The sequence below is a fragment of the Ixodes scapularis genome, unplaced genomic scaffold (assembly GCF_016920785.2).
Source record: "Ixodes scapularis isolate PalLabHiFi unplaced genomic scaffold, ASM1692078v2 PGA_scaffold5__190_contigs__length_132052651, whole genome shotgun sequence".
NCBI lineage: Eukaryota > Metazoa > Arthropoda > Arachnida > Ixodida > Ixodidae > Ixodes > Ixodes scapularis.
In genome coordinates this window covers 73,681,945-73,694,612 of record NW_024609880.1, presented here as the reverse complement: position 1 = coordinate 73,694,612, position 12,668 = coordinate 73,681,945, and the positions used below count along the sequence as shown (strand labels likewise).

The window sequence follows — 12,668 nt, the reverse complement described above, 5'->3', positions numbered from 1 at the left end:
TGATTTTTTTTTTTTTTTTTTTTTTTACGATGTTGGGCGTGAACATTAGGCCAAGACCGTTGCTCCCCTAACGCTATCGAATCCCGTGGCGCCACCTAGCTCGCCGCGCACGCGTATGTGACACGAAAGCGGCGTCTCACTGAGCGTTTGCAAGACAAGCTGTCGAACCTGCAGTGTTCTGGATTTCGCGATAGAGGTAACAAGCGGATGAACCTGCGTGACAAGCGTAATCCGTCGGCGCAGACTCGTATGCTTTCTGTTTCCTGGGCGGAAAGGTGGCACGTTTCTTCCGGTCTGATTGCAGGAAGAGTTGCACTGCTTCCGTTATTTTCACGAGCGAGTTAACGATTCACGACCGACTAGCACGAGCTCTTTCCGGCTACAGGATTCAGATGCAAACCTTATGCCCATAAGTACCAGAATTACGTTGATTGGGACACTTTTTTTTTTTTATAAGCTGCTACCTATTAGTTTATTGATCTTCGGAAATAGGTTAGGTATGCAAAGTGTGATAACACAACTAGAGAAATCACAACAAATTAATTATGCCTCATCGCATTAACACAAACTCTTTTGGAAACTTTCTTTCGTTAAATGTGTCGACGAATGAAATGTTGTGTACACAGATGCTGTGTATAAAAAAAGAAATGTGTGTGTTTTTTAATTTTATTTTTATTGTTGAGGTCGCTTTTACTTTTAACACTAAATAATACCATCTTTTTCTGTTTTTTTTTCTTTAACCTCACGTCTGGCATTATGTACGAAGTAAAAAAAAAATATATGAGCACAGACGCAAACGAGCGTGGATAGCATGCTTCAGATAGACCGAGGGCCTGTCGACCACCAGGAGGCTTCGGTACTGGGAGGATACAATGAAAGGCGAAGACAAACAGGCGCATACATCTTTTGAATGTCTTTCTTGTTTTCGGTGCCACTAGAATTTCAAGGCGCTGAAATAGGGACGCGTGGGGCTACATGTGTCGCAAGAAGAGGACGATCTGTAGAGCGCGTGCTTAGTGTGGCGCTCGTAGTGCCGAGATGTTTAGGTGGCGCCCTCTTATGGTTTCCATCCGTGACGTCACGACTGGGATTTGCCTCCCCGTGACGTCACCAGTTGTTACCCTGGCTACTTACTTCAGGTGCGACGACGAGTTCGATCATGTGTTTGAAAAGCGCAGTGCAAGCTAAGAGCCATCGCAATCCGAAACTAACACCGTCAAAGTTGACAATCTGACAACGCTCATATGCCCATGGTTTGGCCAATCGTGGAAAGCTGACCGCAACGACGCTTTTGGTAGCGCACATCGCTAAGAGGGGGCATTCACTGGACGTCATATTTGAGGGTGATGTTTAGGGCGCATGCTCAGAACGAGCTTACATTAATAGGCTGCTAAGATCGGCAATCTTGATGGTGCGGAGTGCACGTGGCGAAGGAACTGTTGAAGCTCGCCGTCAGCACGCGCTCAGCAACCAAGCACACAGATATGGCCGCCAGTGAATACTGCCTATACAGTGTTAGTGAAATGGGTACATTGTGGGAAATATTTGGGTATTATGCACACTCTATTTACATGCATTAGCATAAATTCACTCCTTCTACAAGAATTGAATAAGCCGCGAACGGAATGCATGTATTCCGTTCCCGCACACAAAATAGCAGTGATCCACTGCTCATAATTATGAGCCTGTTTGCGTTCTTCAAAGTAGTATAGTGATATCAAGAGGAGAGGCTACAAAAAAAACGCTTAAAAAGAAACCTGAAGGGAGCCTGGGGAAAAAAATTGAAAGATTGGCTTGGCCAATGCGTTCAGCGGCCGTGTGTTAAGTGTCATCATAACTCAACCCAGCTCGGCAGCAGACTTCTCGCTGTCTGAACGACCACGTGACTACGCTTGGGTTACACTATAGACTCCAGTGTAACCCTTCTAGGTCGCAAGATCCGGCTATCCTCGCAAAGGTATTTGGATGGTACAGTGCAAGCGGCAGCCTGGATGTAACAGTACCAGCTTTTATCGAATAATTTTTATTCTTAGCAATATTCTTATTAATATTATTATGGTATTAAATGTGATTGCATTTCTGAGCGAACCCTACGAACTTTTTCGCCTGTATATCAATTTGTAAGCAGCGAAACAGGCGCCACTCATCTGTTATCTATTTACTTCGATTACGCGTACACCGCATGGGAAATGGGACGAACGAATGTGATTGATTCATTAGCTTTTGAACGGGGAAAGCAGTTACCGAGGGTGTTATTATGTTTATGCACGTATTTTAATTTATGTGTTTATTTAGAACATACTGAAGGTCACTGGTTGGCCCAAGCAGGAGTGGGAAAAAAAACAGTACATAAAAAATTAACCTTGAAACAAAAAAGAAAAAAAAGAAGAGACTGAATGTTTACACACACAAATACAGATATATCTACAAAAGGTGTAGCGTTCAATAATAACCATACAAAGTAAATATTACAGATGCCGCAATCTGATTCGCTAGGGAGTGATATTGAGATGCTCAGAAAGCACGCCACACACTGCGTTGCTTAAGCTCTCAGTCACTACAGAAGAAAGGGTTTCAATAAAAATATTCATATAAAACTTTTACTGCATTTCCTGGGCAGTTTGATAAAGTATCGTTTGCGCAGTACAAAACAATGTAAAATGTTATCGCTTTTACAGCAAAGCTGTTTATGGCTAGAGTTTCGTGGAGCTTTCGTGTGCGTCAACAAAATATCAGAGAGGGCTCGCACCGCCCACTCTTCGTCTACGTTCCAAGCGCTTTCGTGCCTAGTATCATTTCCTTCCGCCGGGTGGCGGTCCCGTCGCGTGTGTCTAGTTTCTTCCGGCTCCACGGGGCGGTGGTAGTCGTCGACATGTGTGTGCGTACCTTTCGTCACGATGACCACCGATCAAGACTATAAATGAGTTCGTATTTTTGTTCAAAATTCTGTGTCACGTCTGTGTGTTAAACAGCTTCACTGGTCATCTACCTTCACTAATGCGAATTCCACTGGTCGTTTTGGAGCGCGCCGGGATCGACTTTTCCGGAGCGAGCCCATTTCACTGGGCGATCGGGATCGAGATGGACGTGTTCCACTGGTTGTTTTGGATTAGCTCCCGCTCCAGATCTCGATCTGGATCAGAGAAAAGGCGCTCCGACAATTTCGGCGGATTCAACCGGAATCCAGCCGGGCCAGCCCTCGGCGCACACACGTGACTCCCTTTCTCGCGGGGCATCTCGCCTGATCTCGCCCATCTCGAATGGCCGCATGGCCGCTTCCTTACCCCTTGGTTTGACAGCCAGTTTGTTTTCCAGGAAGGAGAAGAGAAGGTTTTGGGCTGCGCTACGGGCATTCCGGCAATCTTTGCTAGAAGCTCCTGAGCCACTCCTGCCGCTCGTGCGTCGAACACGTGTTAGCGCCGCGATTACGAAAACGTCTTCGAAACGACCACGGCGGCCGCGGAAAGGGGATTCCCGAACAGGTGAATGACGGGAAGGCATCCGCCGATCCCGGAGCAGTGGTCATATTCCACTGGGGATCCGTAGGCGGCGCGAACCCCGTTCGGATCGTGTGCTCCATTTCGGATCTGGTCAACTGATCCCGGCGCGCTCCAAAACGCCCATGGAATTCGCCATAAGTGGACTGGCTCATTATTTTTTTTTTAATTATTAAGCAGAGTAGTGTGGTGAAGTTAATATAAGGCTTGGGTAAAGTCGAGGGAAACTCCAAGAGTAATACACTTTTCTTCAAATTATTTTAATATTATTTATTTTTGTTTTGTGGAGGCAATGTTCAGTCGATAGTCCCTTGCGAAAAAAAAAATTAACTTGAAGGGTATGATGATTGATTTAAAAATAACTTATCCTGTTGTTGTTGTGAAATAAAATTAAACGAACAAAAAAGGCCAAAGAAGGACACCAACACGGAAGCCGGAAGAAATGTGGGGTAGCTACTGCACACTTCAGATAACCGCTCGTGTACTTTCGCAAGTTGTTACCAACTTCCGATCTTTCGCGGTCATGGAATACGCTGCAGTTTCCCGACAAGAAGTGAATCCCAAATTAATAATGAGAAAAAGACTAGCCTGGGCTAGTCTTTTTCTCGTAATTATCAAGTTGGACAGTTGGCAATTTGACAATTGGACAGTCGATAAGATTAACACAACCAAAAATAAAATCGATGAAACACCCGAATTCATTTTTTCTAACCGCTAGCAGGCGTTTCAAAGAGCCAGCTCTAGATGTGCCCAAGGACAATAACAACCCCAAAAGTTTTCGATAGGCAGTCACTGCAAGCAGCTGCTCTGAAGCCTGTGTTTGATATGTGAGTGCGATAAAACACTTTTCCTGCCATTGAGTGATATCAGCGCTGCATTTTTTTTTTTTTTTTTTTTTTTGATGAGCTTCTGAGGTATGACCTATTATTTTTAACTTTGAGTAATACGTACAAATGGCTGCGAAGTTATAAACAAATGCATTTCCGAGAAACAAACCACTTCCAAAGCCAATTGAATTGTTTTTTTGTTTTTTTTTAATATACAGCATTTATACAGAGGAGTTTGAACATATCTCCTTGATTTTCATGAGGAATGCCTGTGAATGTGCCCGAATGACACACCTTGATATATTTCAATCGCATTCAGTCTCAAGTATTTTTTTTGTTTGTTATTTGAATGCAGAAGGTCTGTTAGTTCAGCACACAACCGAGTTCAGTTATTAGAAAAATGAACGAAGCGGTTTGAGCCCTAAATACTTTAACCACTAAGATTACTTTGTTGTCGATGTTGCTTTACTGTTGAAGTCGCTCATTAATTAAAAAAGGGCTAGTTAAACAAGCTTTAATCGATCGGATCAGTTACTAGAATAAAAACACTATATTTTTGGGACAGTTTTCGAGATGTGACTAGCGAGGCATGTCTTTGGGGGCAGGGAAATTTTGTTTCTCTAGTAATGGAAATTTTGCGGGTATCTTTTCGGTTACTGTCTAATGCAATTTAAGCTGAAGTAATCATGCCACTCGACATCAAAGCGCTGCTCTTGCCATCTTTCTAACTCAACATTGTGATGAATTTACGCAAGCCGGCAGAAACACGTACTGTATTAATATAGGTTGTGTACCTGATCAAACAAGTTCATAGGAACGTGGAGTCATCATTTTTAACTTTTCTACGGAAGTTTACGAGGACCTATGGAGCTGCTCAACCTGCGCAACACTTGTTAACGTTTTCACCAATCGTTCATTGACTGCGCTTTGTATTTCTTAGTGAGCGATTGACTATTCCCGAAACAGCCTCTTATCCACAATCGCATCTGCTTCATTTCCACACAGTGAAACCTGAATTTTCTAATCATCGAATCTACCGATACAAAAAATTTCAAGATATATCATAAAATGAAAAATATTTATATTTCGTAAAGTGGTGAAATATACATATTACCGTCATTGTCGTTACTACCACCACCATCGTCATCATAGTAAGCATCATCATCATTAGGTTGCCCGGCCCTGAGTACGTCAAATGAAATGTCGAGACTGCGGCAGGTTTTCACGACAAATGTCGATGTTTGAAGTTGGACGAGTTATCTCGGGATACAGACCAGATGCCGTCGGCTACTCTGTGGCGCATGGCGCGTGCTTGGAAAGCTTGCATCAGAGCTGCAAACATATATGGCGCCTTTATGTTTACGGTCTTTCTGTTTGTTTTTGTTGTTCTTGATTTGCTGGTGCATTCCCAAGAAGAGGATAACATTATACTAAAAATAAAAATCACTAGCTTCTTTTTTTTTTTTCTTTTACAAATGAGCGTTTTGAGATTTGAAGCTTTTAGGTTTCGTGGTGTAAAAGAGGACAAGTGTTGAAACCTGTTCGAGCAAAACAATTAATTGCAGGCCATATACTTCGTATCACGTGTATTAACCTAAGATACTACAAGCTTGAACGCGTAGCTTTGACTGGTGCTTCCGCTGCGCGGACGTTCATGTAGGCGATGCTTAATCAAACACAAGGTGGAGCAATTGCGCTTGTAACCCTTGAGGTTAGTTGCTGTTAAAGTGAAATGAAGTGTAGACTTATGTCCTAGTTTCACTCGAGCGACGAACCTAAACAACCGACAGCAACCGACCTCAAGCACATGTCGCGAAGGTATCTTTGGCAGGCTTGCAATCACTCGCTCGCTGACAAATATATCTTCGCACGCATGTTGCAGGTGCCTGAGGTTGGTTGGTGTCGATCGCTGCTCTTTGCGGCTCAAGTGGGATTAAGGATTTACGAAGATAAAAATGTAGGAAAAAAGTTCCAGTGGTGCCAAATAAGTGAACGGGAGACCAGACGCGCTTATTTGTACAGTCGTGATTGATTGAAGAGGCCCGTATGCGATCAGTAAAATGTGGCGCACGCCAATTTCTGGCGGCCGGAGAGACGAATGGTGCGGTATGCCGTGGTTTGGCCCTCAGAGGTCAGTGTTTACGATAATGACGCTCATTTCGCGTGATGGCTCTCTTGGACAAGAAGCTACAGGTTTCCGGCAAACCGGCTGACCCATCTTCGCCAACACTGAACTATTTAGAAGCTTACTAGGTGGTGCAACTCCATCTTCCTGATGTTTTTGAAATGGTAACCGTATAAAGCATGAAAATGCTTTATTCCATTTGCTTCTAAGCTTCCAACCGCGGCCACTTTGAATGGTCAACAATACCTTGACGCATATCGTTGACACGGTGATCATGCGCGCCCTGTAGGAAAATCACCCTGAGCGCGATCGTACATGCAGGTTGCCTCATTTCAAGCAATCATAAATGCAAGCGTAATAAAACTACAACAAGAACAACAGAAGTTTGGGAGATTAAACGCTACTGGCTCTCCCAAATGCGAAAACGCGAATGAAAAGAATATCATCCGCGTTTTCGAATCACCGGCCTTCCGTCGGCTGCACGAGTAACTCTAACCCATAAAGTTTCTCATCGAAACCTTATGTTTCTCTTCACTAATGAAGAAGTCAATTTTAGTTATTTTTAAATAATGTCTTTTGTAATTTCTGATGTCCGCCGTGGCTGGCAGTGTGTTGCCGCAACTAGCTTCTTTTTTTCGCCCCCTTGGTTTTAGAAACTTTTCAAACTCTTCGCAGAAACATCCGGCATACACCGTTCCACATCTGGCTTCTGGCAGCTGTCATTCTAACTGTCGCTGCGATTTTCACGTGCTTTCTTTTTCTCGCCGAAGTGGCAAGCACGCACCCGTTGTCATTGCACACTGGAAAACAGTAGTTCGCGCTTTCGAGTTATTTTACCTAACGACGATCAGACCGCGGTCCAAACCAAAGTTTAACTACTCACCATGACGACCGAGGACGCCGAGCCTTGGGCGAGTCATCCGTACGGCCTCGGCGCGTCGTCTCGGGCGCGCGACGCGCTCCCGCGTTGGAAGGCCCTCGCGCGACCGTCAAGGAGAGGCGGCACGGGAGACAGCGCGGTGTTGCGGATGGGGGCCCACGTCGAGGAAGAAAGGCGCACGTCGTGGGCGGAGCGGGGGAACCGCATTCGCAACAAGTGCCAACGCTTAGAAAATGCCCGCGCGCGAGAGGGAGACGGGCACGCAGGCATAGCTGCCGCCGCTGTGGAACCGCGCTCGCCTGCACGCACGATCTCGCTCCGTCGTGTATTCACGGAGCTCCCGCGGCGAACGTGAATTTTGCGCAAGCGCCTCTTTTGATGATGGTGAGCGTGTGATTCCCCCCGTCGCTTTCGTCGTGCTGGTACAGAGCGCGGCACAGTTAGCGCGAACGCGCGACTTCGGCCGCTTTGTTTTCTTTCGCATTTTAATGTTATATGTAGTGATACAAAACCATAAGAAAATTGACTATCGATAACATCGATCGATAGTGTCGAAAACTATCGATAGTACTACCGGTCGATACTATTATCGACACTTGACTATCAATAGTATTATCAATAGTTGACTATTCATGGGACCATCGATGCTCGATAGTATTATCGATCCATGGTACCATCGATAGTATTATCGATTGTTGACTATCGATAGTAATCTCGATAGTTGGCTTTTGGTCGACTATCGATGCTATCAAAAGTCAGCTTTCAGAAAACTATCGAGTGTTACGAAAATGAAAGCACTATCCAAAAACAGCCGAATTTTTCGCGTACAATATGCGAAGAAACGAAAATGATAGCTTTAGCACAGTCGCGCAATGCGGGCGGAATGGTGCTGTCACGTACCTGAGGACGGAGGTGCGACTTGGTTACTTCTCATGGCCGTTGTGGTTGACGTCCTGGATGCCACTGACGACTGCCACGAGTGATCCATGAAGTAAGTGGGTAAGCGCTGTGGAAGTTTCTAAAGCCATCTGGCATTAGGCGTAGCAACTGTATACTGCCAAAGTGGGTCTTGAAATACTTGTTTGAAAACAAGTATTTCAAGCAGACGACACGAGGATTCTTCCTTCTTCGCGCCATTCTTGGCGGGACGCCAGGGCTGCCCTTTTCGCTCTCTTCGCGCGGCACGGCCGACGGGAAGTCTCGACTTCTACCTCCCCGCGCCAAGAGGGGCGAGAAAAAGTTTTTTCCATTCTACGCGCGGCGACGACAACCGACGACGTCGAAATCTCTGCAAAGTGTCGCCCGTAAAGCTACACCTTTAAAGGGACGCTGAACCAAAATTTGGAGCTCACGATACAAGGCTCAAGCGATAGCCGGGAAGCTGCAAAACCGAATATTATCACTCATACGGCGACATCTCTAACGGTTGGACGTATTTTTGGAAAAGAAGCGCGCGACTGAACACGGCCGACGAGGCCGACGAGACATACGTGACGTCGCGATTCTCATTCCCTCTCCGCCTCGCTTCCTCGAGCTGAGGAACTGAAGCGAGCAGGAGAGAAATGGGGACGCTTCCCCTAATTCTCAACTGTTCGAAGAGAATCGTGACGTCAGATTCCTCGCTTGGTCGCGCCCTTCTTTTCCCAAAATACTGCCATCAGTTCGAGATATCGATGTGTGAGTGATGTTTTGGAGTTCGCCGCGTCGCGTTCAACGCTTCTGCGGCTTTATTTTGCGAAATCCAAATTTCGGTTCAGCATCCCTTTAAAAGGGAATGACGACGGATATGGACGGGCAGCGCATGTGGCTTCCACACGGAGTAAAATCATGGGGCGAATCCGGGGCCTCTGATTGACTTTTTTTTTTTTTGAGGCATGTCACAAATGCGCGCCATGCCCCGGTGGGTAAAACCAACACCTTCTAGAAACGGAAGCCTGCGCGCTTCGTTTTGGTACGTCATCTACGTCACTAGGGCCGGACAATTAATCGATTAACCTACCGATTCATCAATGAATGCTTTAATCGCGATTATTTTTTAACCGTTTAATCGGTCAAATGTTGACTAACAGAAAAAGAAAAGAAAAAAGTGAAAATGTAACGCTTCCACAACGCGGACGTGCGGACGGGTACACCTGTATTAAAGTAAACTTTATGTAAAATTTTGACCTAAAGTGAACTTTAGAGGTGATATGTGTAACTCCAAACAAGTTTAGAAGGTCATACGTATTCCAGCCACTTCAACGCCGTGCGAATGCCTGTTTAGCGCAGCAGAGACTGTTGTGAGAAATTAAAGGGCTTCGCTAGAGCCACTAAATGAGCTGCGCTTAGAGTATCGGCACTCCGTTCCCCGGCATTGTTGTGGGCGCCGCCATTTTGGCTCGTATGCAGAGCAGACGCAACTGCCGATCGTCATTATTCAAAAGTGCGACTTCCTCAGCATTAGATTCGGTGTTAGGAAGGTCACTCAATATTGCTTTGCTCTGTCACAAACTGTTTAAACATTTGTGGAGGGCGGAAAGGCGTTTCCTGTGATTTCAGATAAAGCTTCAGATAACTGGTAACCATGATCTTAAGACACAATATGGGCAAGTGTCGTTACTCTGAAGCGTAGCTTATTTAGTGGCTCTAGGGTTCGCTATTGCCGGAGAATATCAACGAACCCTTTAATTCTGCGGCTGAACTATCAATTTGTGAGTGTGGGTGTCTTTTGACTGTTCTCAGCTGCACTTTAAGGTTTATTTAAAATCCTAAATTGTACATTGCGCCGTTTATCATACATTCAACAAAAGTAAAAATAAATGTAAGTTTGTCTCTTTTTTAAACTATTGTGCACGAGAAGGGACGAAACCAATGAATCGATTAATTAATCGATTAAAGGGTGGTAATAAATCGGGTTAAATTTTTTAATCGACGCCCGGCCTATACGCCACTGGTCCTAATGGCCAAGCGAGCGGAGCCAGCATGAGGGTTTTCACCACCGAGTATTTGCGACAAAGCTGTCGAAGCATTCCGAATGACCCGGGTTGTAGGAACATCACCGAGAATAATCAAAGCCTCCGCATCGCCTCCCCCTTCATGAAACGTCCTCAGAGTCGGATCGCGCTAACTCGACTATTGTGCCCCGAGTCCGACCTACGACGCGATGATTGGACACGAGCCCCGGCCGAACACTGACGCAGCACTCGTGGCCAATCTCAGGCCTCGATCGATCTGACTGCGATGACGATGCGGGGGGCCTTCTGCTTATCTAGGTGCTGTTGGTTGTATCGACTAAATCTTATACAGAATAATAAAAAGAGAAGATTACGCGACGTGACGACGCAACTTTGTCAGACTGCAGGCGGCTCGCAAGAGATCCAAAGCCAGACGTTAGGTGCGCGCAATCGGGCAGCGCAGAAAGCCTTTGGAAATGCGTAAACGAGACGCCTCCATAACTGCGTCCGTCGGCGGGCAGAATAGTGTTTTCGCGTGAGGATCAATGCCTTATGGGTGCTGTGTGCCGTGGTGTCAGAGAACTTATGTCGGTGATTCGAAGGTTCGCATATTCTCCAAACCGACGAGCAAAGGTGTATTCAAGCTCTTCGGAAGTATTTTGGTTTAGCAGCCTTTTGCTTTATTCTTGCACTATTGTACTTCCGAATAGTTAATATGCACAGAAGGACGATGGTATACTATTTCTTTTTTTTTTTTTTTTGTATTCTCAGGTAGGCATAATAGTTGCTTTTAGAACGATCAAGTTACCACTTCTAAAGTGTTTTTTTTTTAGATATTTTGTTCGTTTTAGCATGCGAGTCATCTGCGCAGAGGATTTTTCTTTGTGTTCTAGCTTTTTCATTCGACATCACCCACTTTGATTTAGCGGCGCTATCGTTCAAGACTCCTATTCTGACCTACGTAGCTGGATACTTCGCCAAGGTCTGTGACTGTGAAAACACCCAAGTGCGAATACCGCAGAGGATATTTGGTTTTGGAGAAGACACTTCCTCACGATGCATACAGTGGTTCATCGTCTGACAGATGCTTTAAATTAAGGGGGACTGCACCTTTCAACACAACTGGTCGTGAATGTGGTAATGCACACTAAAGTTATGAACAGGCTTACCAATAAAAAGACAGTGAGTTCGCAGGCGAGCTGGTGGATGTTGATCATGATGTAGAAAACCCGAGACTGTGTTAAAAGCAGGGAAACTTGGTCCTGCTTTTACCACAGTCTCGAGTTTTCTACATAATGATCAACAGGCTTATGTCGTCCCAGCACATCGCTTAGTTTCTGCGGTTACGTGAGCAACGAAAAGTTGTCAGGGACCTGACACTAGCTACGCTGCCAGAGTTAGAAGAGTTGGACACTTGTGCAAGGCAGTCGACAAAGTTAAACACTTGTACAAGGGAGACAGGATGCAACGTCTGCCCTGGCCAAAAAGCAACTGTCTGTTTTCCCAAAAGGTTTGCGTTGTTTAAAAAGAAAAGTGTCAAGGAACCACGGCATCTCCGTAGACCGACATGCTAAAACACGAAACGGAGGCAAAAGGTAAGTTTCATGAGACAAACTATATATCATGTCACGTTCATTTACCACATGATGACCTTCTGACATGTAGTCAATCAGTCACATCACGCCATTAAAACTATTTTTTTAATAAAGCAAATGACTCCTTAGGTAGCGGGCCGTCACTTTTTTCGTACATTTTAAATACAAAAGTGGCCGTCCAACCTGTGGTGGCAGGTCGAGACCGTTTCCGGCTCTCACTCCAGTGACGGAACTAAAAACACGAGTGTTAGCCGAACGTTGATGAAGCTGCCGTCTCCTTACTGACTGGACACAAGTCGAGTCACTCTCGCCGGTCACTTCACGTGATCAAACATAGAGTGAAGCCAGCGACGTTCCTTCTAGCACGCGCTAAACGAGCCAGCTCGTAGCCTCCTCTATACTCCTCTATACTCTCTATACTCACAAAGCCTGGCAGTTCGACGACGGAGCCATAAAGTGTCCGGTCGCAGGTTTGGAGCACGAGGATGTGGTAGCACAGAGCATCAAAGAGCCATTTTTCGGGGAACTCGGACGTCAGCGCACAGCTTTTGCAGCGGCGAGGACCCGAAACACACTTGTTCGCACGGGAGAAGCGTGTTTCGGCGTCTCACCGCAGCGGGGCGCCAGTCACGTGGCTCTCCTCTCGTCCGTCGTCTGCCGCTCCACCTTTTCCATTTCGGCGGCCGCTTCTCGTGGCGATCTGCCAGGCTTTGTCAGTATATAGGAGGCTATGGCCAGCTCTAAACTTTTGCCAAACGCGCGCGCTCTTTTCTTCCTTTTTTTTTTATTTTTCTGTTGTTTTTGGATAACG

General features: G+C 45.7%; 1 protein-coding gene across 1 annotated transcript in view; it reads right to left on the bottom strand.

Annotated features, from left to right (window-relative positions):
• LOC8035753 (beta-1,3-galactosyltransferase 1) overlaps positions 1-7,614 on the bottom strand; it is a 33,047-nt gene extending 25,433 nt beyond the window's left edge. Inside the window, exon 1 of the mRNA XM_029979006.4 lies at positions 7,333-7,614. Within this exon, the coding sequence (XP_029834866.3) occupies positions 7,333-7,335 (3 nt within the window). The 5' untranslated portion in view covers positions 7,336-7,614. The remainder of the gene's footprint in view (positions 1-7,332) is intronic.
• Between the last annotated feature and the right edge of the window lie 5,054 nt (positions 7,615-12,668).